At 39.6% G+C, this 26340-nt stretch overlaps 16 protein-coding genes across 16 annotated transcripts; 8 read left to right on the top strand and 8 right to left on the bottom strand. All coding sequences in view use genetic code 12, as the record gives it.

Moving 5' to 3' along the window:
* Positions 1-91: 91 nt before the first annotated feature.
* PEX13 (peroxin) lies at positions 92-1408 on the bottom strand (the record flags this gene model as incomplete). Its single annotated transcript, XM_036808961.1, has 1 exon — positions 92-1408. The coding sequence occupies one exon, from the start codon at positions 1406-1408 to the stop codon at positions 92-94; it is 1317 nt and encodes a 438-aa protein (XP_036665646.1).
* Positions 1409-2141: 733 nt separating this feature from the next.
* On the bottom strand, positions 2142-3716 carry PDK2 (protein kinase; the record flags this gene model as incomplete). Its single annotated transcript, XM_036808960.1, has 1 exon — positions 2142-3716. The coding sequence occupies one exon, from the start codon at positions 3714-3716 to the stop codon at positions 2142-2144; it is 1575 nt and encodes a 524-aa protein (XP_036665645.1).
* A 1494-nt stretch (positions 3717-5210) lies between these two features.
* On the top strand, positions 5211-5534 carry CPAR2_201160 (uncharacterized protein; the record flags this gene model as incomplete). The annotated part of the gene is made up of 1 exon (XM_036808959.1): positions 5211-5534. The coding sequence occupies one exon, from the start codon at positions 5211-5213 to the stop codon at positions 5532-5534; it is 324 nt and encodes a 107-aa protein (XP_036665644.1).
* Positions 5535-6128: 594 nt separating this feature from the next.
* NIT2 (putative hydrolase) lies at positions 6129-7022 on the top strand (the record flags this gene model as incomplete). The annotated part of the gene is made up of 1 exon (XM_036808958.1): positions 6129-7022. One exon carries the CDS (start codon positions 6129-6131, stop codon positions 7020-7022), a length of 894 nt encoding a protein of 297 aa, XP_036665643.1.
* A 745-nt stretch (positions 7023-7767) lies between these two features.
* Positions 7768-8328, bottom strand: CPAR2_201140 (Apq12 family protein; the record flags this gene model as incomplete). The annotated part of the gene is made up of 1 exon (XM_036808957.1): positions 7768-8328. One exon carries the CDS (start codon positions 8326-8328, stop codon positions 7768-7770), a length of 561 nt encoding a protein of 186 aa, XP_036665642.1.
* A 448-nt stretch (positions 8329-8776) lies between these two features.
* Positions 8777-9640, top strand: CPAR2_201130 (uncharacterized protein; the record flags this gene model as incomplete). Its single annotated transcript, XM_036808955.1, has 2 exons — positions 8777-8782; positions 8837-9640. The coding sequence occupies 2 exons, from the start codon at positions 8777-8779 to the stop codon at positions 9638-9640; spliced, it is 810 nt and encodes a 269-aa protein (XP_036665641.1).
* Positions 9641-9646: 6 nt separating this feature from the next.
* On the bottom strand, positions 9647-10531 carry CPAR2_201120 (uncharacterized protein; the record flags this gene model as incomplete). The annotated part of the gene is made up of 1 exon (XM_036808954.1): positions 9647-10531. The coding sequence occupies one exon, from the start codon at positions 10529-10531 to the stop codon at positions 9647-9649; it is 885 nt and encodes a 294-aa protein (XP_036665640.1).
* A 236-nt stretch (positions 10532-10767) lies between these two features.
* Positions 10768-11385, top strand: NUO1 (Nuo1p; the record flags this gene model as incomplete). Its single annotated transcript, XM_036808953.1, has 1 exon — positions 10768-11385. The coding sequence occupies one exon, from the start codon at positions 10768-10770 to the stop codon at positions 11383-11385; it is 618 nt and encodes a 205-aa protein (XP_036665639.1).
* Positions 11386-11797: 412 nt separating this feature from the next.
* CPAR2_201100 (uncharacterized protein) lies at positions 11798-14293 on the top strand (the record flags this gene model as incomplete). Its single annotated transcript, XM_036808952.1, has 1 exon — positions 11798-14293. One exon carries the CDS (start codon positions 11798-11800, stop codon positions 14291-14293), a length of 2496 nt encoding a protein of 831 aa, XP_036665638.1.
* A 151-nt stretch (positions 14294-14444) lies between these two features.
* On the top strand, positions 14445-15215 carry CPAR2_201090 (uncharacterized protein; the record flags this gene model as incomplete). The annotated part of the gene is made up of 1 exon (XM_036808951.1): positions 14445-15215. One exon carries the CDS (start codon positions 14445-14447, stop codon positions 15213-15215), a length of 771 nt encoding a protein of 256 aa, XP_036665637.1.
* Positions 15216-15367: 152 nt separating this feature from the next.
* CPAR2_201080 (putative ATP-dependent kinase) lies at positions 15368-16252 on the top strand (the record flags this gene model as incomplete). The annotated part of the gene is made up of 1 exon (XM_036808950.1): positions 15368-16252. One exon carries the CDS (start codon positions 15368-15370, stop codon positions 16250-16252), a length of 885 nt encoding a protein of 294 aa, XP_036665636.1.
* A 113-nt stretch (positions 16253-16365) lies between these two features.
* Positions 16366-17460, top strand: CPAR2_201070 (E1 ubiquitin-activating protein; the record flags this gene model as incomplete). Its single annotated transcript, XM_036808949.1, has 2 exons — positions 16366-16393; positions 16448-17460. The coding sequence occupies 2 exons, from the start codon at positions 16366-16368 to the stop codon at positions 17458-17460; spliced, it is 1041 nt and encodes a 346-aa protein (XP_036665635.1).
* Positions 17461-17491: 31 nt separating this feature from the next.
* Positions 17492-19435, bottom strand: CPAR2_201060 (uncharacterized protein; the record flags this gene model as incomplete). Its single annotated transcript, XM_036808948.1, has 1 exon — positions 17492-19435. One exon carries the CDS (start codon positions 19433-19435, stop codon positions 17492-17494), a length of 1944 nt encoding a protein of 647 aa, XP_036665634.1.
* Positions 19436-19581: 146 nt separating this feature from the next.
* On the bottom strand, positions 19582-20952 carry CPAR2_201050 (U4/U6-U5 snRNP complex subunit; the record flags this gene model as incomplete). Its single annotated transcript, XM_036808947.1, has 1 exon — positions 19582-20952. One exon carries the CDS (start codon positions 20950-20952, stop codon positions 19582-19584), a length of 1371 nt encoding a protein of 456 aa, XP_036665633.1.
* Positions 20953-21064: 112 nt separating this feature from the next.
* On the bottom strand, positions 21065-22084 carry CPAR2_201040 (uncharacterized protein; the record flags this gene model as incomplete). Its single annotated transcript, XM_036808946.1, has 1 exon — positions 21065-22084. One exon carries the CDS (start codon positions 22082-22084, stop codon positions 21065-21067), a length of 1020 nt encoding a protein of 339 aa, XP_036665632.1.
* Positions 22085-22332: 248 nt separating this feature from the next.
* On the bottom strand, positions 22333-25731 carry AXL1 (Axl1p; the record flags this gene model as incomplete). Its single annotated transcript, XM_036808944.1, has 1 exon — positions 22333-25731. The coding sequence occupies one exon, from the start codon at positions 25729-25731 to the stop codon at positions 22333-22335; it is 3399 nt and encodes a 1132-aa protein (XP_036665631.1).
* Between the last annotated feature and the right edge of the window lie 609 nt (positions 25732-26340).

The raw sequence follows: 26340 nt of genomic DNA, 5'->3' as shown, positions 1-26340 counted from the left end.
TATTTACTAGCTAGTATGTAGTTTTCAATCAAAACGGAATTACATTTCCCTACTGCCATCGCCGTCTAAAAATGAACCTAAAATTGAATAACTACATATTCTTAAACTCCTCCAACATTTGCTCCGTTTTTGCGTTTTGAGGAACTGCTGGTGCAGACTCTACTTGTTTCAATGGTGGTTGCAGTTTACGTTCAATCACCAGCAAAAAGTTGCTCGGCACGTACCCAACTTTCCCTGTCCTCGTTCTAACCTTCCACCATTTGGATTCATTTCCTAGTGGATCTTGTTTAGATAAGATTGCCACTAATTCATTTGGTTTCAATTCGGCTTCCATTTGTGGGTTCTCCGGATTAAATTCGTATAGCGCTTTGGCAAACTGTAAATTTGATGGGTCAAATGGTGCATTTGGTCCTCCAAGTTGTTGCTGTTGTTGTTGCTGCTGTTGCATTTCCATTTTGCGTCTGTTTTGTTCGTTGAGCATTTGTATAGCTTTACTTAGCAAGTATGGGAGACCTATAGATGCAGCAAGGAAAATAAGCAATGGCTTAAATGATAACCTTGGTGGCTTGTTACTGTTTGCCCCATTTCTCTTGATCTGGTCTTCTAATTTCTTTTGCTTAGCTTCGAATTTGTTGAATTCATTTAAATTTATGCCATTGTTGTAAACTTGCCCCGTTAGTTTGGCAAACAACTTTTTGACAAGTTTAATCATGGCGAATATTCCTAGCAAAGAGCCGAGAGCGTTTTTCAAATTACCAAATTGCTCAGCAAGGTTGACCATGGTGAAAAATGACGAATGCGTTGCCATGTATGTAGCTTCCAACATTTGAGCAAATCCACCAACGGCGCCAATGATACTCTCAATCAAATGGAAAGTTGCTTGCGTTCCCTCACCAAAGCCTCCTTGCATCGCTCCGGGTTGGTTGTACATTCCTCCTCCATATCCACCTCCATACATTCCTGAACCATACATCCCCAGACCGTACATTCCTGAACCGTAACCCGATCCATACATCCCTGAGCCGTAACCTCCGTACATGCTTGAGCCAAAACCTGAACCGTAACCTGACCCATACATGCCAGATCCATAACCAGAGCCATAACCAGAGCCATACATTGACGACCCATAACCAGATGAGCCATACCCGTTGCCATACGTTGACGAAGTGCCATAGGCATTATTGGTGGTGTTGGTTCCATAAGGCGATGTTTGAGCCATATTGTTGAACTCGTTAGTGAGTGACGTTGGACGATCAGGTAAAGATGGATTTGTTGATGATCCTGTCGCTGTCGCCGTCGCCGTTGAGTCAGTAGCGCCAGTGGGTATAGCTGTGGATTGCTGAGTTGATGCCGCGCTTGTACCCTGTGATACTTCCCAGGGCTTTGTTCTTGGCGCTGATGCTGACATGTTGTGATGATATAAACCTTCAGCTATGAGATGAACGGAAAATGATTTACTTTGAGCAAAAGTGGAGTATGACTTTTTTTTTCTAACGAATTTTTTTAATGAATTTTTTTTTTTTTTTCCTCTTCATTTGCCTTGACTTTGAACTGGCTTCTGCCTTTTTTTGCCTCCTTAAAGGCACGCATAACTCCATTGCTTTATCCTTGATTTGAGATGAGAAGGGGTCTAATATGGTTGGTGGTGAGAGGTGCTGATATACGTAATACGGCGCTGAAATGGTTATGGTTATTTTTGGGTAAACAAAGCTAGTATACTGGAGTGGTCATGATGATCCTCTACACCAACTTTCGTGGGGTTCAAACACAACCAAAAAAATCTTCATCGACTAAGTACAATGGGTCTTCCTATGTATAGTCACTGATTCAGACTTTTTGCCCCACATACTCTCGACTATCCTCTTTTTTTTTTAACATCTTTTGTTGTGAGCGTTGGATTACATCCTTTCCAATGTCTTTACTCCTCGGTTGTATACAAAATCACACAAAATCAAAAGTCTATACCCCAATCGGCTTTTGCAACCACGAAACAACATGCATTGTAATAAATAGACAAGTCTAATTTATACGCCCTACACATCTACAAAACTTGCCCATATCAAGTATCCAAAAGCAAGAGAGTATCCGCCAACACACCACATGAATGTGCTTATTCTGACACTTCTCATATACCCGTCTAGTCATGGCAAAGGCTCATTCGAACTACTCAATCGATTCAAGTGCAAGTAAACATCTGTTCCGTATCCCTCCATTGAAATCAATTTCAAGTCACCTCCAAAGTATTGCGCATACAAACGACTGATGGGTAATCCATAACCGAAACCAGCCATTGGTGCTTTGAAACTTGTCTGATTGTACTCTGGTTCCAATGTTGGAGTTTCATTCATAGTTGTGTACAAGTACGTCCAAATCAATGGCAACGACGAGCGAGGGATTCCGCCCCCTTCATCAGAGATTTTGATGGCAATATCTTCGGTACCTTCGGAAATGATCACCTTGATTGGCGGATACTCTAGGTCATTAAGGTCAACCTCGTCCAATTTTGTTCCTGGATGTTCCTCAACGTATTTTTGCTTCAACTTTGGCGTGTGAAATTCAATAGTTGCACGCAATGAGTTTTTCAAAGTTTCAAACAACATGTGAATCAAATGACCGGGAACATACATGAAATTGATATCCTGTTGTGGTGCAACCAATTGTATCTCAGGGGCTTCGAACAATCCATAATATTCCTCACAAATATATTTAGCAGTTTCAATTGCGTCTTCAGCAATTTCACCAACATTACAATCAGTGCAAATGACACCGACGTAATTCGACCTACCAGGCTTCTTAGTTGAACCTTCAGAGCCATTGATGAGCTTCAGTAAACGCTGCTTTGTTGGTGAATTTTGTGCCATGTTTAATGCTAAATGCTGGCCAATCAACATACGGATTCCGATACGTGACATGTAAAAACGATCAAGAAATGTTTGAATCTGTGAATTCACAAACACGGTTTTATTTTTCGATTTCCATTCTTGCACACCCTGCGCCATAGTAGCAACTGTTGCATCGTGTCTTTTCTTTATCTTTTCCAACGCGTCAAACACTAATTTGTTATAAGCATAAACCTCCTTGGGCCATACAATGTTTGTTGGACATGGCAGGAAATAGGTCATACCAAAAGTGGGTGACTCACTCCGTATGGTGGTACTTTCTTGACCCTTTGACGGTATCCTCGTTGGAGCCATTGTGGTCAGCTTGGTCTGCTCTGGGTTTTGGTGGTGGTGATGGTGATGTCGAACTACTATACCATCATCACTAAACACATTGTTTATAGCTGGGTTATCCTCTTGTATCTCAGAAATTTTGTGGATTTCTTCTTGAATATTTGGTTGGTCATCAAGATCATCAACTTTGAATCCATTATTGTTGCCATTGTTACTATACAACAATTTTTTCAAGTTCTCATCGATTTTGGGTTTTGGTAATTCAGTTAGTTCTTGAAATGATTGAGCATACCAATCTTTGACTTTTATAGTGGAAGGGCTTTCATTCAATCCCAAGGGCGCATACTCTAAATCCTTCACCTTTTTAGCCAATCTTATAGGCAACTCTTCAACAATGAATTTTGAAGCAAGAAAGATGGATCCTGGAGAAGGAGTGGGTCCAAATTGCACCATTTGTCGTAACGATATAGGTGTTTGGTTGTAGATGGCATACTGAAATATTTTCTCCTTTAAAGCTTTTGTCAACTCCCAACCAGTACCCATGTTGTACAAAGTGTAATGAGACTAATGAATGTTTTTTAAAGCTTGTTGTATGGTTATAGAAAGCACCGACCTGTAGACCAAATTTTGCAGCTCGTTGTAGTATATTGTATAGTTAAAATCTCCTTCACTGGTAGAGAATGACTTTAGTTTGTAAAATAATACACCGAGATTCAAGTGAACGATTTTCGACAGTGGTGGAGTGAGAACGAAAAAAGTGACACAATATTAAAGAGAAAAAGGGTAGTGCACAGTGATCAAAGGGATTTATGAAATTTTGTCTGGGGAAGAACTTTCGAAATGGGGCTTTCTTACACGACCATGCTTACTGAGCACATGGTTGCGAAAAGGTTCGTATGAAATTAAGAGTTGGATCTGGCTCCTGTGAGCTACGGAAGCTGAGATGCGGAGCTAGGATCTGCTATGTACGCGAAAAAAGTATCTGGGGCTGACCAAAGGGGTATTCTGATTGTAGATCCCTTGCAACCTCTAAACGTAGCTCTCTCCCGAGGTGTAATGAGGATACTATCAAGAAACTATCAAGATCAAAGACTCTGCAAAACAATAGCTGTCAAAACCCCATATAATGGCTTGTTTTCTTGAGTATGTCACCATGGCATTCCAAGTGATTTACTTAAATGACAGAAGGCATGATAGTGTTGATGAACATCTTTTACTCAGTGGTGCCTTATTCGTATCACAAACACAAAGAGTAGTTGAATCGTTTTTATTGGACAGAGACAAGAAATCAGACCACAAAAGGATCAACTACGAAGCAACGCTCTATAATAGAATCGTATTGACAAGGGAGCTTTAGGCAGCACTCGGCGTGCCCTTTTGGCAGGTAACTAAGTGCCCCCTGGATGAATGGAAGTGAATACCATATTATTGCTACATCAACTTTTAAATGCATGTGAGAGCACAACGTAATATTTCTGGAAGAACGGAAGTTTCTATGGATTCGATTGCGCATGGACAACCGGAGCCAAAAAAATAACAAAAAAAAAAAAAAAAAAGGTGGCATGACTACTGAGGTAACTACAGGGGATTGTCTATTGTGCGGAGTCTTACACGTGGGACCGTTACCTTTGGAAACGAAACCACAATGGCCCATTATTGTATTGTGGAAACCTCGGAGGTTAAAGTGCGATAAAAAAAAAACCCAATTGTTTGCGATTATCCGGGGAAGAAAGCTACAATACATTTTTTTTTTTTTTTAAGCTCGGCTTAATTACGTATTGTCAATTGTGTTGGTAGTAATAGTCATTTACAAATGAGTCAACCTTATATAAATACTGCATATAATGGGTGATTGCGTAATGGACACAAAAGAGAGTAAAATCTGGAGAAACGGAAAACTATTATCATCACCAAAGCACAATTCTCAAATTATAAATATCCCATGAAATATCCAATAGAGTTCAAACTGGTATGTTTCTGCTTCATACCAACTTTCATATTATACCCCTACAAGCACAACTATTCCACACTACTACGATGGTCGCACAAAGAATTCTCAGTGTAAGCAATATACAAACTGCTGCCAGGCATTGGGTTCCAATTGCTAAACAACAAATCATAAGATACCCAAAATCGCAACCAAGCCAACTCATAAAGAAACAATTTTACTCATCAAGGATAAGATGTGTAAACTACAACAACATCAACGACATTTCATTGGTTTCCAATGACGATGTTATCAATGCTTCTGCTGCTGCCGCTGCTACCACTACTACAAAAGCTGAAGATGCTGAACCATTTGAGCCAACTATATACTCATCAGAAGACGTACATACTGCTGGACCAGTTAACAGAGCTTAGAAGATAAGAGTGGCGCTGTTGTATTATACTTTTTTGATGATTTAACGAATGTAACGAATGAGTTTATAACTTTCCTGTGAATAAACATTGAAGGTAAACTAAATGACGAGCATTGTAGATTTTAACAACATTACTAACTGAAAGCGCGTGTTGTTCGTACCTTCTCCGCATTTGGAGTTGTTGCAGTAAACTTTGATTCGATAAAGGTTAGAGTGTATCAAAGAAATCTCTCATTATCTGAAGCGGAGAACATCTGTATCAATTGCAAAACTTTGATTTGCGAAAACCTTCACTCCCCTCATCTGATTGTAAAACGTTTGTTTGGCTCTGCAACATTTCTTATCAATGACAAAGTGATGCAATCAGAGAACTCTCCGGGAAAAAGAGGAGAAAAATCACCGGGGGAAAGATTAGAAGAAGCTCGTGCTGTAGATTTCGAAGAAGTTCAAACTTGTTAATCGGGGGAGGGAGCAAGTAGATGGCAACCTCGCCATATTTCATTAGAAAAGACGGTAGCGTTACCAATGGACCATTCAAAAAAACGTCATTGTCAGCGCCACATATTTTCATGTACCAGTAATACATCACCTTACAATGAAGGTTGCTGTTGGTCAACTATGTTCATCTTCAAACACCAAAAATAACCTTCGTACAGTATACAAAATCCTCAATCTTGCTATACAAAACCAAGCTCGCATTCTATTCCTTCCAGAAGCCACCGACTACTTGGCTCAAAATGCAAAACATTCACTTCAATTATCACAACAAGTCAAGACAACATTCCTCACGCCCTTGGTTGAACATATTAAAGCTCTAAATCAATCTACGTATGTGTCCATCGGTATTCACTTGCCCAATGACACTACCACCAAGGTCGAGAATGTTCACTTGTTGATAGATCCAAAGGGGACAATCGTATCGCGATATCAAAAATTGCACTTGTTCGATGTTGATGTGCCCAATGGACCAATACTCAAGGAATCAAATTCAGTGGAAGCGGGGAACACAATCACACCGCCGACTTTAATCGACGATGTTGCCAATATCGGTCTTTCAATCTGTTACGATATACGGTTCCCTGAACTCAGTTTGAAGTTGCGTCAATTGGGAGCCAACATCCTCACTTTCCCCAGTGCATTCACAACGAAAACAGGCGATGCACATTGGGAAGTGTTGAGTAAAGCTCGAGCTTTGGACTCGCAATGTTTTGTGGTCAATGCAGCACAATGTGGACATCATGATGTTGGGACTAATGAAAAGGGGGATACAATAGAAAGGATAAGCTATGGTGACTCCATCATTGTTGACCCCTGGGGTACTGTGTTGGCAAAAGCAAAGAAATTTGATGACAAAGATTTATCTGTTGATGACGATAGTGATTATTTTGAGGTGATTTATGCTGATTTGGACTTTGACCAATTGAACAAAATGAGAACCAATATGCCTTTATCGCAACATCGAAGAGCAGACGTGTTTGGAGATTTGTGAGAAGCCACTCCCAGATGAATTGTATTGGGGTTACTATGCTTTTGTTCGTTTGCCTTTCGGAGATTGCAAAAGCCGCGCAATTGACTCGGCCAAGACATGTATCTGCAGCAGAACTTTTCAATAATAATTACATCCAAGAAGACTCGAACAATGCTTCCAGGATATGAAGGAGACACCCTTAATTGGCCCCTTTCATCGGAAAAGTCATCAATTTAACGTTATCAAACTACACATGATACAGACTATTCATTTAACAGATCCTGTTTTAACAACAACTCGTTCATATTTCCCTTCGAAAATATACATATTTATGAATCCCCCTTTTTTGCACCCAGTTGGACGCTCCTGGAAGTTTGTGATTTTGCAAATCAAGCCCCTCAACCTTGCTTCCTTCAACCTGAAGTGTGGGTATCTTGAAAGCAGTTGCGCCAATATGTTTCACATCCTACTTTGGTGATGTAGCAGTAAACAAATCCAAAAGCAAAAGAAAAGAAGGGTGTTGACCGTTTGTTAGGGCACGAAATGAACGTTTCCTACTATCGTTCAAGGAATAGAAACCGAATAGATGTAAAATATTGTACCTATCTACAGAAATGTCATTAATCTTCTACGGAACTGGAGTTTTCGCTATGGTGGAGATAAGAACTCCAGATAAGGTACAAAGAGCTTCATTCAATGCTTCCCACATCAAATTCATGGGATAGAGTAGCCACAGAGAATGCCTTCCCATTGGGTTGCATCACCGTTAACGATTCACCATACGTAGTAGATTCTGGACATCATTGAGGTCAATCTTGTCCTTCAAGTACTCAATCCCCTGGTCGATCGTATCACTGCCAAGATTTTCCCGCAAGTAATCTAGTCCCTCGTCAATGATTGGGTTGCCTGTCTTCCCTCCACTAGTTGCTTCCTCTGCAGCTTTCCAATACTCTTGATAGCTTTGTTCCTGTCCTTTCGCAAATGTTCCCATTGTAGTTTTGCCAATCTTGTAAAACATTGATGCAAACCCTTGGATGCGGGGAATGTCAAAGTTGTAAAAAGTCTCCCAACCTCTGACAGATATGGCATATGCTAGAACAATGAATGCCACAACTAGGACCAGTTTCATGAGACTAATTGTAAATCTAATCCATGCTTTTGCTGATTTGACAAGTAACGAGTAAACTATGTACCCGGCAATGATGGTAAACACAATGTTTGTGTATTCAGGGTACTTTTCATGGGCAGCAACGGCAAAGCCAATAGCTGTAGCAAGCACTCTCTGGATAAGGGAAACAACAAGTGCCAAAATATCGGTTAGCTCCATATTACGTAGTGGTAGTATCGTCTCGATAAATGCAGTACTGTAAAAAGTTCAAGTTGAAATATGGTGAGAAATGAAGCCACGAGTTAATAACCGTAAGTAAGGTGAGAGATGGTAGTTCTTGTATACAATGAATAAATCAGTAACTTGAAATGTGCAAGTCGGGTTATAATGTGTTCATTAAGCTATAGTAATGTAGTTGGTTGTTCGCTATAGTGTTTGTTTGTTAATTGCACGAAATTAGTGCTAGTATTCAATAATCTTCCCTTGATCTTTCAACAATATTTTCCCCACTAATCTCCTTTTCCTTTCATATCTATACCTTGTCCCATTGATCGTCTGTACTTCCAGAATCCAGTTCTATTTTGACCAGTTTACACTACCTTAGAATCCCATCAAAATATTTTTGTTCACACAACTGGCTCACAGGAAGGCAAATATGTAAACGGATATGTTGGTATGTACAAACATATTGTTGAACCACTGGGTTGCGGTACTAACCTGTCTCAAGATCAAGCCAATTACTGAAACCAGGACCCCTCGTCATACGTTGGATGACGAAGATAGTAATGCAAAGCCAAACCCCATCCCTGAGGTCAGAATATCCTTGAATGATACAGGTGCAACGTATGACTACGTATTGATAGCCCCACAGACCATAAGTTTGATACAGGATCAATTGCCGAACAAATTGAATGTGGGAACAATAACTGTGGATTATCCAAACTTGATTAAAGAGTTGTCAAAAGAGGAACAAAATGATTACGATGAAGATGAACAGTTATATGTTGCTCTTGAGAACGAAGCCTTGAAAAACAGATTCAAGAAAGAAGAAATTTCAGTATACTTGTCTAATGGTGTCTTGTCAATAGTGGTGCCGCATTTCGCAAACACGATCACCTACAATGTCCTTGCAAGACAATTGGTTCAGCAGTTGAAGCCACTGAAAAGCTGGATACTATTAGCTCCGTCCAACTTGAACAACAATCAATCAATAAACAAATTACTTTTGGATACAGGGACCGCCTTCTCTGTGTTGTCGCAAGTTCCAGTATTGAGACCACCACATTCTATAACTGGTATCACTGCTGCCGTTGTTTCCCAATTAAACTTGATAGGTGCAACTAATGTCATCACCTTGGTGTTGAATTCAGAAGGACATTTGGGCTATGAAAAATCAGACAACGACTCTATAGTCCATACCGCGTACGTATTGGGTGATATTATCCCCATCGATAAAGAACAATATGTGAAGAACTTAAGTGCAAGAGTGAGAAAATTCAATGGGTACTCAAATTTGGGCATATACATTTAACAATACCTAATTGGTTGAGTTTCTCATAGATAAAAAGCAGTTCCACAACACACTAATGGACGAACTAAATGGAACTTGAAAATCCCGCGGTACAATCAAGAAATTGATGAACTGAATAGGAAACCAAACTGAATAGTTAATCATTAAAGTTTTCAAATAAATGGCTCCCAACTTTCTTTTTGTATCTTCCCAAGTACCGTTTTCTAAAACCATCGTACCATAAGTGAAGAAGCAAAACAACGAAATAGGTGAAAAGCAAAATTGATCAGTCATTACTTTTCTCAAAACTTCAATAAACTTGGGATCTTTGGAGTAGATTTGAAGGAATTTATACCACCAACATTGAATAAAGCCCATGATAAGCCCCCAGCACATAAACCCCGCCAATCGGTTAAATTGAAAATACGTCAATGGAACATATGTGACTAAATCATTGTTGAATCGACCTTGCTCATCCTCTTCCGCATCATGATCTCTCCGTAGGTACTCTATAAATCTATCCAAACCTTGATCATCGATACTAACGTCATCGTCAGTGCCCACATCGTCGTGCTCGATGCCTGTATTAGCCTCGGTATCCAAAGCTACTGGCTGCACTGGATCATTGAGCTTAAATGAAATCATTGGTTGGTTCGGTCGATAACTTAAAATCAGTTGGGCTAAACTCTCCGATATACCATAAAGTACCAAATTCGTGACAATTATGGTAATCAAGGACGATTTCATATACAAATTGGTATATTTTGTAGTCAACTTGTAGAGGAATGTGCCTAGGATCAAAATTATTAGAAAATTTAAAAAGGGGATATTGTAGCAACGAACACTATTCGCTAGTCTTGTGAGGGGGTGTCTTTTCGTGAAAGGCTCATCGTCCGTTAGTTGGATAGGCATGGTTTGGTTGAGAAAAGATACATTGCCATTGAATCCTTTGATCGGATCTAATTATTTGCGATTGTGCATCAATTGACAGTATCGCTACCGAAGTGTGCATCTGCTACCATTCGCTACCATTATTTCAATGTTACCAATCAAAAAGTGACGAAAAAAGAAAAAAATTAGGCGTAAGCAGACACTTCAATTGGAAGAACAAACCTTTTAGAAGCAGAGTCTCAAAACACAAGTTAAGCATGTCATACACTCCATCAAATACGCCAGTCAGGGCTGCACCCATTTCCGGTGACTATGAATTAATTGATGGAGACCCGTATTTCACCAAAGTTATCCGTTATTTCCGTCCGTCAGATTATTTAAACTGGGGTATATCAACAGCCATTGTTCCTCTTGGAATCAATGTATGGGAAAGATTAGAACCATCTTTAGGTAAAGGCATGAAGCCCTCTCCTATCGCCGGTACCACATATCGTGCAGCAACTGCTATTGGGTTTGTAGGAGGATTCTTTTTAGCCTATGTCAAAACAAGCCAACGTTTCCTTGGGTGGAGGGAGAATTCTCGAGAAGTCGCTAAAGACAGATACGAAGTCAAGGAATTATTGAGTCAAGGTAAATTACCTTATCACGAAAATGAAAGTGTATTGGATGACAGGTCCAAGGATGTTGCTAACAGAAATTCTCAATACAGCAACTCACTTTTATTTATATTGCCTTGGTTCAACTTGGCATATCATCCATATCACCAAGTGAATTTGAAAAAGTACTATGTTAATAGACCGGGTGAAGAAGATTGGGGTTTCAACCTAAAACCACTTGATGAGATTTATTCCAGTAATGCGAAAAAGTCAGTTTAGAGTGGGCCGACAATACTAGCGAATGGTTTTATTTGACAAAGGTTAGGGAAAGTGTGGAAACCTACTCATCCAGAGAAAGGATCAAAAAAGTGGCGCGAAATGAGGCTGATGTTTTTGAGCCATAGCACATACAACAATGTACACTATTTTATAATTGTCAGCTTTTGACATTGGTTAACACCAGTCTCTAAGATTATGCTGTAGAGGTGCTTTTTCTATTCCGAATATCTCTCCAACTTGTTCAAACATGAATGCATCATAAGATTGTACTACTTTAGGCTTACACAAAACAAATTTAAATTAAACGTGTGTCGTCAAAAACCAAAACATAAACATTTCAAAAAAAAAAAAAGATTTGATTTCCCTACACCACCAACTTATTCACTTTCATCACAATAAATAATTATTGAATATGGCCGAAGAGGTGGATTACACGAAATTACCACTTGAGGAGAAGTTGGATCACAAAGTTTGGAAAGCTCGTTTGAGTGCATATGAAGACCTTTCTAATCAATTTGAATCGTCGCGTAACGATCAGGATCCTGTGTTTACTAGTCAGTCACCTGAGCTATTCAAAAGAATTTTGACTGATTCAAATGTCGTGGCACAAGAGGCAGGGTACAGGGCCTTTATGGATTATTTGAAATATGGAGGTAACGCGTCTGTAGTGGGCCGCCTTGTCAAAAGTATTGGTATCATTCAACCAATTTGTGAGAAAGGGTTATCATCATCCAGGAAAGGTACAAAAGATAGTGCGATTGAGAGCATTTTGATAATGGTTGAGTACATTGATACGCCTGATATAATCATTGAAGAGATCATTTTACATCTTGGTAATCGACTACCCAAATTAGTTGCAGGTTGCGTGATGGCATTGGTTGCAATCTACGACAATTTTGGGTGCAAGGTGGTTTCACCAAAGCCTGTTCTTCCCTCATTGGGTAAATTATTTGCACATGCTGACAGAAATGTTAGATCAGAAACCACTAAATTGGCAGTTGAATTGTACAAATGGATGGGAAGCTCCTTGACCTCAATCTTGTTTCCAGATTTAAAACCAGTACAGCAAAAGGATTTAACATTGGCCTTTGATGACGTCAAGGATGAGAAACCGCAACAAAAAAGACTCACGAAAGCACAGAAGTATGAAATTGCCAAAGAAGAGGAGGCAAGTGCTGCATCGATGTCACAAGCGCACGGAAAAGAGGATATTGAAATGAGTGATGCTGCGTTATCTGATAATAATTTTGACCCACTTGAATTTGTTGAGCCAGTAGAAGTATTGAGCAAACTACCAAATGATTTTGAAAGCAGAGTGGCATCAGCCAAGTGGAAAGACAGAGTCGAAGTAATAGAGGAAGTTCAGTCTGTGTTAGAGAAAGCTCCCAAGTTGATTGAGAGCGATGACTATGCCCCCCTCGTGAGAGTATTTGCCAAGAATATGCGCGATGCCAATATTCAAGTAGTCCAATTAGCTGCAACGTGTGCAAACCACGTTGCAAAAGGTTTGCAAAAGAATTGGCTAAAATATCAATCAATTATTTTGGGGCTGGTAATTGAAAGAACCAAGGAGAAAAAGCCCGCTGTAGCTAACGCGCTAGACTCATTCTTGGACACAATGTTTGCTATATCGGGGCTTAGTGGTCCAATTCTTGAAGAGGCAGTGGCTGGAATGAAACTCAAAGTGCCGCAAAACAAGATTGCTTGCGCTAGCTTCCTTCAACGGTGTCTTGCAAATACTACAAAAGCGCCAAAGTCGACTGAAATAGATTTGATAATGAATACTGGTGTCAAGTTGCTTAGTGATTCTCAAGAACCGATTAGACAAGCAGCTACAGAATTGATAGGGACGTTAATGAAAATAACTGGTGAGAGGGAATTGAATAAATTTCTTGAAAACACAGACGATAATCGAAGAGCAAAAATCTTGAAATTCTATGAATCAGTCGAGGTGAAATGCTATTTTTCACAAGCAGCTTCAGCTCCACCATCTCGGGATCCACCAGCAAAGAAGGCTTTTTCGTCTCGCACAACATCGCTACAAGGTGGAGGATTTGCATCTAGCTCTTCCACAATTCCATCCAAGCGAGAAGCTAGCTCACCTGCAAAAAGGGTTGACGATGTAAAGGCAACCAACTTAGGAAAAGGATTAACATCCAGGTCGTTGTCGAAGCCGACATCTACGTCACTACGTTCTTCAAAAGTAGCAACCTCGGCATCTCTTGCAAGCAATCATATCAACTTGTCACACCCACTGGCAACCATTGTTCAGAGTACACCACCATCATCCCACATTGAATATGTCACCGACCCCAAATTAGAACAAGAGTTGCAACAATTGCGACAGGAATTGAAAAGGTATCAGCTGCAACAACAACAAGACCGAAATTTAATTGAACAACTCAATACGGAGAACTTGACATTGAAAGAAGAGATCAATTCACTTAACTCGCGACTTGAGCAAGAGAAGAGATCAAGTTCAATAACTATCAGTCACAAAGATACTCAAGTCAATAATTTGAAGATAGAATTGGATAAAGTGAACCATAAGATTAAAGATCTTGAAGCTGAAAGGGAGATAAATAAGTTGCAGCAGTCTAATAAGTCCTACTTTGCCCATGACCAACCTACCATCAATGACACAAATTACAGGGAACCCGATATAAGAAGAGGCGTTCATCGATTATCAATCACCGAACAAGATCAGTTTGTTCAGCCCACACAAGCTGATGGTAGCGGAACAATAGGCTACAATCGAAGCTCATTTCATTCGATCTCAAGCAATAAGGAGAAATTAAATGTGGACGCTGGCGATGATTGGAAACGCGCTGCCGAAGTAACACAACAGTTGAAGAAGAGAATTGAAAGAATGAAGGCTAGAGCTAGAACTCCTTTGAATGTTGAGTAAAATCAGTAGCTATTATTTAGTATGATGAGAAAGAAAATGTAAGTGCTTAGCGCTACCCTTCTCAGCAAATCCCTACATCGGAGGAGTGCGCTTTTTGAAAAATTGAGAAATTCTCAGTCTAACCTCACCAATAGTGTTTTATCAGCAAGCAATGTCGAGCAAGTTAAAGATCCTTGTTCCTGTGAAAAGAGTGATTGATTATGCAATCAAACCTAGGATCAACAAGACAAACACCGGAATTGAGACTAAAGGTGTCAAGTTTAGTATAAATCCGTTTTGTGACATTGCGTTAGAAGAATCCATTCGTCTTAAGGAAAAAACGCCAGAGTTAGTCGAAAATATACATGCCGTGTCAATCGGACCAACGAAAGCTCAGGACATATTGAGAACTGCATTGGCCAAGGGGGCTGACACTTCAACCTTGATTGACGTAGGTGAAGAGACGGTTGAACCATTACAAGTAGCTAAGTTGTTGAAGAAAGTGGTGGAGGATAAACAGTCAAACTTGGTGGTTTTGGGAAAACAAGCCATCGATGATGATTCAAACCAAACGGGACAAATGCTTGCTGGATTGTTGAACTGGCCACAAGCTACAAATGCATCGAAAGTTGAAGTTAAAGACAACGAGGTTTTTGTAACGAGAGAAATTGATGGTGGGGCTGATGTATTGAAAGCCAAATTGCCAATGGTGATCACTGTTGACTTGAGATTGAACGAACCAAGGTATGCAAGTTTGCCAAATATAATGAAGGCTAAAAAGAAACCATTGGAAAAATTGAAGTTGAAGGACTTTGGTGTTGACTCAATTGACAATAGGTTAGAGGTGGTTAAAGTTGAAGAGCCACCCGCAAGGCAAGCTGGTGTAAAGGTTGAAAATGTTGACCAGTTAGTAGAAAAGTTGAGAGAGTTGAAGGTTTTATAAGTGAGTATAGACACCTCAACGTCAATGCGGCAGCATAAACTTTGTAGAATCTTGATCATGTTCACAGGTAATACCAAATGTGTAGGTACATATCATCGAAATCAGGCGCGCTAAAGAAAAAAAAAGCAGGACCTATTTGACAAATGCTGATAATGACAACTACTACCCTTGAAGCCTCTCTCAATTATTTGTCCAAGGCTATTGATTCTTATGATTTCAAACGTGCTTTGAAGCCATTGACCGTGGGTATTAGTGGACCTCAAGGATCGGGCAAAACGTATTTGGCATCGTTCTTGACTCGGACTTTACAAAATAGTTACCCCAATTTAAGAATTACGCAATTCCTGATTGACGATTTCTACTTAACAAAATCGGACCAGGAGAAAGTGACACAGGAAGCTGTAGCCGATGGGAACAAGCTACTCAATGGAAGAGGGTTACCAGGAACCCACGATTTGAGGTTACTACAAAACGTGCTTCACAAAATTTGCGACAACTATAAAACTGAGTGGGTGCCGGTAAAGATACCCTCATACGACAAGTCTGCATTTGGTGGGTTGGGGGACCGTCTGAGCACGGATGCAGTCATCCTTGAGCAGCCAGTCGACGTTATTATTTGTGAAGGTTGGTTCAATGGGTTCATGCCTTTGGATGAAGACTTGATCAATATAAAGTATTTGACAAGCCCTGTTGATTCGATTTTACAACGACATAAGCTTTACCAGATTCAGGATGTCAACAATAGGCTTACGGAATACGTTCCCATATGGAAGGTGTTTTCACATTTTGTTATAATACAAACCGGTACAATTGACAATGTTTACAAATGGAGAATTGAGCAAGAACATGCCTTGATTGCTCTCAAAAGCCAGGGAATGAGTGATGAAGAGGTTAAATTGTTTGTCGATAGATATATGCCAATATACCTTTTGTATTATGACGAGTTTTGTGAAAAGGGACCACCAGATACTGAATGCTTAGTGTTGTCGATTGATCACCATAGAAAGTTGTTGAACTTACGAGCCTTAAATGCATGAATCTTTGTAGCACATCAATTGTAAACTGTGGATTCTTTGATAACATTTTCTCGTTCACATTTTTTTTTTTCACTTTACGTGAAAGCACTTGGTATTTCCTGTTTGAGTACAACATGACAACGGAGGAGGAACTTACGGCAGGTTCGTACTACTCACGGCATTAATCATTTCTAGCAATTACTAACTTCTTGGTAGATGAGATTGCTTTGTATGATAGGCAAATTAGATTATGGGGTATGGCAACCCAATTGAGACTTCGATCAACAAAAATCTTGGTCATCAACCTTGGAGCAGTTGGCACAGAATGTGTCAAGAACTTGGTATTGGGTGGTCTAAACTCAATAGAGATATTGGATAGCTCCGTGGTCAAAGAGGAAGACTTTACCGCACAATTCTTTTTACCAAATGATGCCTCGATTGTTGGCCAATTGAAATTACCACTAATAGTTGACAATATTAAAGAATTGAATACTAAGGTTGATTTGAGTATCAAGACTTCTCCATTGGATGAAGCTTTTGCGGAGCCAAGTTACTTTAAGAAGTTTGATTTGATTATCGCCACTGAATTATCAAAGACTCAAATTATCAATCTCAATGAAATCTCAAGGCGTTTAAACATACCACTCTATGTAGGAGGTATGCACGGACTTTTTGGCTATATTTTGGTTGATCTCATTGAACATACATCTTACAATGAATACAACCAAAGCTCAGTCCCCAGAAAAGTTAATGTTGAACTATCCAGGAATAAAACAATGATTGCGGTAAAGCCTGATCCATTGAAGAAAGTAGACATAGTTACCATCAGGGATGTGTATTCCCCACTCAAAACTATATTCACTTCAAAAGAAGTGGCAAGATATTCCAGTCCAAGAGAAATACGGAAAGCGACTTTATTGCCTATCATCATTGCATTGTTTGATATTCCACGTCCTCAGAATCCAAGTGATGTAATAGATGTCCTACTTTTGAGGTCCAAAGTCGAGGAAACTTACAAGACATTAAACCTTCCTGCCGTGTCATTTTCAGAGGACTACATTCAGAAATTGAGTCGACAGGCGTATGCTGAATTTTCTCCATCTGCCGCTGTTCTTGGGGGGACATTGGCTCAAGAGGTTATACGTTTTTTGAGCAAAAATTACTCTCCAATGAACAATGTTGTGCTATTGGATGCAACAAACGCAACAATGCCAATCTATAGTATGTAGATTTAATTGTACAAATGCAATTTTTTTGGATCTATTTGCTTGGCGTACTGGTTCGAGCTTTCCGTTTCTTGAAATGTGCCGTGTCCTTTAAAAACTTGAACGCAATACCTAGTTTTCTCTCGAGCTGCTCATTCGCGGTTTCCAAATCACCAATTTCGTCAAGAATCGATTGATGCTTAGATTCAAACTGTTCTCCTTTGGTTTCTTGGTCTCGCTCGTACTCGTCATATTTCCTTTTTGCATTTCGTATTTGTTCAGTAAGCAACGTTTGGTCTTCCTTGGCTTCGTTAATGGCACTCAAAGAGTTTTCGTACTCCTTATTGGTAAAGTTCTTCTCGTCGCTTTTCGATTGTATTCGTGCAATAAACTGTTTTACTTGACCTTTAAGCTTCCATATTTGCAATTGATTCTCAACATACAATTTCTTTTCGGGAGTGTCAGCTTTATTCAGAAAGCTGTTTAACGCATCTTCTTTTTCCTTAATAGCTGACTTAATTTCTTCGAGTTGTTCTTGTTTCTTGGTGTGCCACTTGTTACCACTGTCGATCCTCTGTTGCGAATGGTCTAGATCGTCAAAAATTTTTGAAACAGCTAGTCTCTTTTCCTTTTCTCTTCTCCCGATTTTATTTTGAACCTCCTCAGAATCATATTTTTTGTAAGAAGCATACTCGTCTTTTGCTCTTCTCAAATCCTTGCACGCTGTATTCAACTGGAGTAATAATTTGTGAGTCAACATACTAGTGTCTTGTCTCTCGGTAGCACCAGTTATTCCAATCAACTCATTATAGGAGTTCTTCAATGGGTTAGAAATATAGTCCAGTTGTAGACGTTTTGATTCGTAGTATGTTGGAGTAGCTTTCTCACACATGGACGGTTGCAACCCGTAAGGGGTGTAATGAAAATGAGCTTCTGTTAGCAATGACCTTTCTACATCAATTGGAGTAAATTTCTGTATTGTGGGAAGAGCCGGTAATGGCCATGCCGGATATGTGCCTACTCTGTTCTGAAATATGTGATCGAAAAAGTTGGGTCCCAAATATGTTAGCCTCTGATGATATATTGGGAAAATGTCGGGAGGGATGTTTCCAATATAATCCCTCAAACATACGACTGATGAAATAAGCTTGTACAAGTAATCATTGTCACCATTATTTTGCTGGTAAAACAATTTTATATGCTCTATTGTCTTGAATGGTGCCAAACGAATGGTGACTGCTGGTTGCTCTTCACTTGAATGATTCTTTGACTCCAAATTTTGATAAAACGCTGTTTGGGTGTTAACATTTCCATCAATAGCAATCAATACATCAAATCGAGATGCCTCAAATAGATCTTGGTCCCGTTGAATGTCACCATCGGCAGGTATAAGGTGAATTTGAGTTGGGTTTTTAGACTTATTACCGTGTCCATTGAGGCTATTCCCGTTACCGCCATTGCCGTTTTTGACAGCCTTTTTTGATTCCCGCTGGATATTATTTCCAACATATCGCTTAACGATTTTGTTACCAGGGCACACCATAATTAAAGCTTCTATCAAATCAAAGAGCTTCACATTATTACTCATAACAAGACCCACTGACTTTACATGCGATGTTTTGTTCAGAATTATGACATTCAATAAATCTTTCAAAACATTAAACTTACCACTTGTTTCTGCCAATTTCGCTGGCATATCCTTCACAGCTAAATTTTTAGGCATGTAGTGGCTGATTAATAGATACGGATGCGTACACACTAGCATACAGTTTTCGATACACGTTTCAACCGACTTGAGTATAATGTCCTTGTGGTCATCAGTTTCACAAAACTTTAGTATATCGGGATAATGAAGGGAAATAATTTGATCGGTGAGCTCTTTCTGGTATTCGTACATCGGGGTGCCCAAATGATAGTCCCCGCTGTTATTTGTTTCGCTGAGCTCCAATTCAATTATAGGAGGTTCCGGCGTGCTATCCAATATGCGTAACAAATTCATAATTGTTTGAAGTGGTGGATTTTATTAGTTGGTCAAGTACTGAAATTTTTAATCTCTCATTTTTTTTTCTATCGCGATATGGTTCACAATCTACACTATTATACAACGGTCTTACTCTATATTTTACGAGAAACATATTACCTTCTCTACTGCGGCGATTGCCATAATTTAACCGTTCGGTCCCAGCCACCACTTACGAAATTGATTGCATTATTGGCATCGCTGATATCACAACTCATCACCTTTTCATTATGACCTTTCAAAGTATTAATTAGAATCCAATTATCTGCCGACCAAATCTTTACTGTCCCATCGTACGAGCTAGTAGCTAAGCATGAGCCATTGGTGTTAAAACCGTCTTCATCTGCCACCCCGTTTCCACTGTGAAATCTCACATCACTCACAAGCTTCGTATGTGCAGGTATAGAAAAAAGTTCCTCACCTGAATGGTCCAACTTCCGCATATCCCAAATTTTTACCGAACAATCGCCAGATCCGCTAGCGAAATGGTACCCATTCAAAGACCAATCAAGACCGTACACTCCTTGCATGTGCTTTTGAAGTGGCATAAGAGCTCTCCCCGATCTCAAATCCCAAACATACACTACACCATCCAATCCTCCAGATAAAAATAATGAACCATCGGGATGTATAGCGCCACTGTAAATCTCTTTAGAGTGCCCTTCTTGTTGGTACAACTCAACCACCTTGTTCAAGTCCCACAATTTCCACGTTTGGTCAAATGAGGTTGACAATGCAAAATCTCCAATTGGATGAAACAAAGTTTTGGTTATTCTGTTTGTATGGGCTTCCTTTATTGAAAGCTTGGGCTTAATGACCTCATCCGATGCCGTGATATTCCAAATATTCATGGTACCTTCACTTCCTCCTGATATTAGACGCTGTTGACTATCTTTTGCTTGCCAATCTAAACCGCCTACTTTCTCGGCGTGCTGTCCGCCTAGCAACTTCCCACTAGGACTCAAATCATTATTGTTCAAAACATGTACCGACCCGTCCCAAGTGCCACACGCAATCAAGTCCCCACTTGAAGAGTATCTCACACTCGAAACGGCTCTCGTGTTTCCCTGTATTACCTGTGATCCACAGAGTTCAATCTGTGACAACTTTGAGTTAATTGATCGCCTTTTCTTTAAAATCGTAGTGAATTGAGGAATCTTTTGTAGCATCTCTCTTTGATGTTGGAGTCTATATGATGCTTTACCCAAAGAGTGATTAAGAATTCGAATTCTCGCATCGTAAAGATTTGTTGGTCCGGGTGTATAAAAATCCTCTTCTTCGTCGTCATCCTCTTCATCATCATCTTCGCCACTGTGTATGTCGCTTGTTTCAAAGCCAGCATCATTAACTAAAATAAATAATCTTTCACGTCGCGCCTGGTCATCTTCACCATTAATAAATACAGGTTGACCGAGTTCCTTTAACTGTTGACGTACAACCTCATCTTCTTCTGCTATTGGCTTGTCATTGATGATGGGAATGTCATTGAAATTCATTGATGATGTTAAGGTAATGGTTTGTTATTAGAGGTCAATAATTGAAAGCGCTACCGCAAGTGACTTTTCTTTGTACTGATTTACATTATATTATACACCAACTTCTATCTACTTAATGATTACCTCTTAATATCCTATCAGAGTACTTTGCAAAGTCCTCCACGTCGTTGACCATTTCGTCCAAATCCGGTTGACAAAAAACTGCCAAAGTATTACGAGCGATATTTGGCTTGTCGGTCCCTTTCACGTAGTGTGGAACCGCTTTGAACTTGCCTTTGGAAATTTCCTGCAAGGCAGAGCCAGATTGAAATGCTAAGCAATCAGCAGGGATGCTCACTTTGACAACTTCATCATTTCTGTTTTTGATGTACAATCCAGCTTTGGAATCCGGCGATGCATCCAACGTGTGTGTTGATCCTTTCGATTCATCTATGAACAAAGCCGAAGTTAGCCCCGTGATGCACGAGTGGTCGAGATGCTCGCCACACCAGTCATCAACTGATTCGATCGCTTCTTTCTCTGTCGTGGGAAAATAATGCAACAATCGTGCCTTGGTGCATGTGGAATTCTTCACAATCACTTGTAAGTATTCCTTATGATAGTTATCCTCAATACTTGAAATATATTTGTCGCAAGCTTTTGCAACACTCCCAGCAACTTCGATAATCAACGAGCATAATGCCTTGCAATCATGTTCAAAATCTTGAAGAAGGGCATTGGTTGGCCAAATGTTGGATGCAGTATACGGCTTATAATTGGGGTATTTTTCAACCAATTCAGGCTCGGGACCCTCCAACTTGGGATCTTTATGGAAGGCGCAGTTCATGTAAAACGAACCCTTTTTGAAATCAGGCACAGACGAATTTGCCAATTTTTCCCTTCCACGAGACCACCCTACCAACCACATTGCCTCTTCGCATTCAAGTTTCTCGAGCTCTTCGTTCTCAAGGTTGGCCAAGATTGACGCGCTTGTGAGCACCTTCTGTCTGAGCCTTTTAAACTCTGGTGGTAAATCTCGGACAATGATAATTCCTAGCGAGTTGGGTCCAAAAGCTTTCGTTAATGTTTCATTGTCTATACCGGTTTGGAGAGCATCAAGGGATACGGTAACTGGATCCTCGCTTACCGTCATCGTAGTGTACTAGTTCAACCATGAAGCTCTTGAAAAATCTTTATTTTCAATTTCCATATACACGGCACTGACACTTGTTACACAAAACAGTTCTCCACTTTATTACATGATAAGAGACACTACATTAGTCTACGTGGAGAGTTGTTGCTACTTGATTACTACCATTCATACTACGCATAGAGGAACATTCCCACCAGGGTCTGCTGTTGAAGTCGACTGTGATTGTATTTCAAACCAAGTAACTCAGATCATGTGTCCTCATCTTCACAATCAAAAATCTCTCGCAATTGAGTTAGATGGTCACTTCGTCTCATTGAAGCTGCTTCGTCGTGAATTTCTGCCACATTTCTCACTCTTAATCGAGGCAACACTCTTTGATTATCAAGGTACTTTTCTCCGTATTTGGCGACACACATTTGTTTCAATCTCGCTTGCTCCTTGGAGTTTCCTGCCTTGTAACCCTTTGTCGCATATAGAATCTTATGAAGTCCACGGCTCTGCTTTGTTGATATATTATAACCGATATTTTTCAACCTCTGAATCACTATCGAAATATCATTACTTGATTCTCTTAGTAGGGTACTCAATTGTAACGAAGTTAACAGATAATTACTCCCGCCTATCAACGACTTTAAAATCTCCTTGTTTTCCTCAAACTCCTTCTTCATCTTTCCTTTCTTAGATGACACAAGAATTGATAGCGTGGTTCGGTGTGTGGACTTGATGGATACGTGTTTCTTGAAAAACTCTATAACTTCAGCGAGCTTGATGTTGGTATTGAGTTGAGCGCTGGATAACCCATTTCGACAGTTTTCAAAGTCGTAATTCTTTGTCGTGATGCTTTCAAAAAGCATCAAGTGTTGCTTTGTTGAAGTAAAATTATCGCTGTGTTGAATAGGTTTGGTGGCTGCTGATATGTTTGATGGAATAGTGTCAGATTCTTCTTGATCTTGTTTCTTCAAAAACGATTTTAGCTGCTGTTTTAACTGATCCTCTGTCATTGTTAGCACCTGAACTTCCCACTCGAATACCACCAGCTCAATCTCCAGTAAAATTTGGTAAAAATCATAGGATGCACTATTGACAAGAATGTAAAGTCCAATTGTCAGCTTGTTAAATCTGATTCCACTCAAGATCAAGTACCCAATTTGCTTTCTAGTACGAAGTTGGTATCGAACAAATTGGTTCATATGATACGCCAAAAACTGTCCCACGATTCGCTTCTCATCCTTTCTGGAGCATAATTGGATGTAGTAGTAAACAACATCATTAGGGTCATTCACATTCAAATTCTCAAGCATTAAATCATAATTCCTTCCTGTTTTCAAGTTTATACTAGATGCAAAGGTAAACAGACGCTTGGCCAAATGAATCTTTTCGTGTGACGTTATTATATTGATTACCTTACAAGCATCCATAGCAAATTGTCTGTCACCACCAGTGACAAGAATATCAATATGCTTGAAATCATGGAGTATCAAATCGCATACATGAGCAAGGTAACTAGTTTCTAAGAGCTCAACAGCTTCGAGTCTGTCGTCAATACCAAAAACGCCCTGTTCCAAAGCCATCACGGATGCTGCTACAATCTTAGCATTTGTTTCGCCGTGTTCTAAAGCATCATAATTGCGGCGCATTTGAAGCTTCATTGCGACAAACTTTCTATAATCCAAATTGAATGATGAAATCAAGTTTTCGACCCTCACGATAAACTCCTTCAAAAAGTAGAGAAGGCCAGATAGGGGACCCCGAATCTCAAAAGCCAAAGAAGGAGTAGTTACCAAATTTGCAAAGATACCCCAAGAGAATTGAGCCATTTCAGCTTGGTAAAAGAAGATCTTCAATTCTTGTCCTATGTATTCGGCAATCAATTCAATTGCCACCAAACTCAAAGGTGTGTTTTCAATATTGGAAAAACACATATGGAGCGAAATAGCCACATTGAATGAATTAGACGTTAGATGCCAAATTTCATGAAACATCGAATAGTCGATCAATTTGGGTATCTTGTTTGTAGTTTCCAATAAATATGGCTTCGTGTAGCGTGAGTTTTTCATCTGATGATCTAATTCTTGATGTGTCATTGTAATAAAAGGGTTTCGTTGAAGTATGAAAAAGCTCGGAATCGCTTTTCTAAGGGGCGAATAGTGCAAACTGGTGATTCCATATATAAATCGATAATAAGGATCTTTTATTAGATTAGCTGGCGTTAAGCCTTTCCAATCGGCATCGTTACATAGGCATATTGCATTCAACGACAGGATATCAAAAAGCTCCATCGTTTTGATGGCAAAATCATTAACATTCCCATCAAATATGTAGGAATCTCCCATGACCAAGTTTTCTAGATCATGAAATCGATTCTCCATCAAACATAGCGCATAATTTGAAGCTTCCTCCATCACCGTAGTAGCCTCACTTTCGGAAAAATATGCTTGATACTTGAAAACTCGAGAATATTCTCGCAACACAACGCCCAAGTCTGTCAACTTGGAATTCAATATCTGGTCAACAAAGCTCTGCACAATATGAATTACTTCCTCCAAATTAAAAGACTTTAAAATTTCAAAGTCCATCACAAAGATCTTATTTCCTTTTGATAGACTTTGAATGTAAACGTACATGGAGGTGACCCATTTCTTCACCCTTTTTAGATAATCGCACAAAGATCCTAAGGACTCATCGCCAAGTAGTGAACACCAGACGCTTTCATAAAAGGTATTTACAAACTTGTGAATAGGAAAGAACAATCGCACCTGAGAAGCATTGTCACTCTTGATGTATAATAATCTTCCCGTACATGTAGATGGGAATATTTCGCTTCTCACATCCAGTGATTCCAGATCGATGATAGGCGAGTCCCTAGGTTTTGTCTTGCTTCGTCTTTTGTAATTTGGAGGCTTTCCTATTGATTCTCTCATCTCCGGGATGCTTGCAAAATTTGTTACAGCTAGCTTTTGCAATTGGTTAAGCGATAGAGGACTCTTTAGAGCCAAAACCATGTTAGTCGACACAAAGTTGGCCTTGTAATACTTGATCATCTCTTTTTGGGTACATTTTGAATTTAGCGTGCTCTTAGTGCCTGTTCCAAATCTATGGAATGGGTGGTCCTCGCTACTGAGTAATCTCCATCCATGATACAAAATCTTTTCATCGTTGACAACATTTCCTTCATGCTCATTATCAACACTATTCACTTCCATGTTCATATAGCTTTCTGTAAATAATGGTCTCTTGAAAAAGGAGCTGAAATTTTTCATTAAATAATTCAATCCCAATTCATCACCAGCTAGTGTATCTGTCATTGGAACCTCGAAGTATACACATGTATAGTCACCCATCGTATACGCATTTGCGTTGCCTCCCATTGAACTCAATTTGGACCGAAAATCATTGGGGTTAGGGAATTCAACAGTTCCCATGAAAAGCATGTGCTCGCAAAAGTGTGCTAGTCCAGGAAGATCATCAGGGTCGCTGTGTGAACCAGCACCTACACACATGGCAGCCGAGGTAACTGTACATTTGGGATCGGATACTAGCAATGTTCTGAGCCCATTTTCTAGTTTGATATACTTGTATGAACTGTGAAGAGCAGACAATGGCTTCTTGAATGATGATGAAAGTTCGGTTGTTGAAAAGAAGCCCATGTGGTGTTGTGACATGCAAGGAATGTGTCAATTTGCAACAGTATCTCAGTGTCTCTCATCATATCTAGTTTTAGCCTCATCGTTGATTCAAATGTCATGTATTAATCACTATAACAAACTCAATTGATGTTTATTATTATGCATCAATATAAACTTCCCCATTGGGCTCTGACAATTAAACATTGATTTGGTAGCACCTGTTATAATAAAGGTATAAGTATGGCACTAGGTCTTGCATGAACTTTGTCTGTGTATGTGGAAGTTTCAATGTATACAAAGAGAGCCAAAAGAGCTCTAATAAGTGAAATTTACGAGCAAGTAGAGCTAGGATAATTGGTGTCGTGAGAGATGCGAAAAGAAATGTAATGGGGTGATCATAGTATTTCAACATATTGAGCAAATTCGAAACAATGTTGAAACGAGGGCAATCATGGCTCAGTTACTAAAAAGACGAAGGCAAAACTCAATATTCAAGAGCTTGTGCCTTTAAACATTGTAAACATTTACTTTCATTTTTGGTGCAAAAACTACAACAAAAAGAAGGATGCGTGGAAAGAAGGATTGACATTTGCACAAATTTTCAAAAAATCTGTTGGGCTAATAACAGCA

Source organism: Candida parapsilosis, contig 005809 (assembly GCF_000182765.1).
Source record: "Candida parapsilosis strain CDC317 annotated contig 005809".
In the NCBI taxonomy this organism is placed as follows: Eukaryota; Fungi; Ascomycota; class Pichiomycetes; order Serinales; family Debaryomycetaceae; genus Lodderomyces; species Lodderomyces parapsilosis.
The sequence above is the reverse complement of the archived record's forward strand: the minus strand, read 5'-3'. Positions and strand labels throughout refer to the sequence as shown.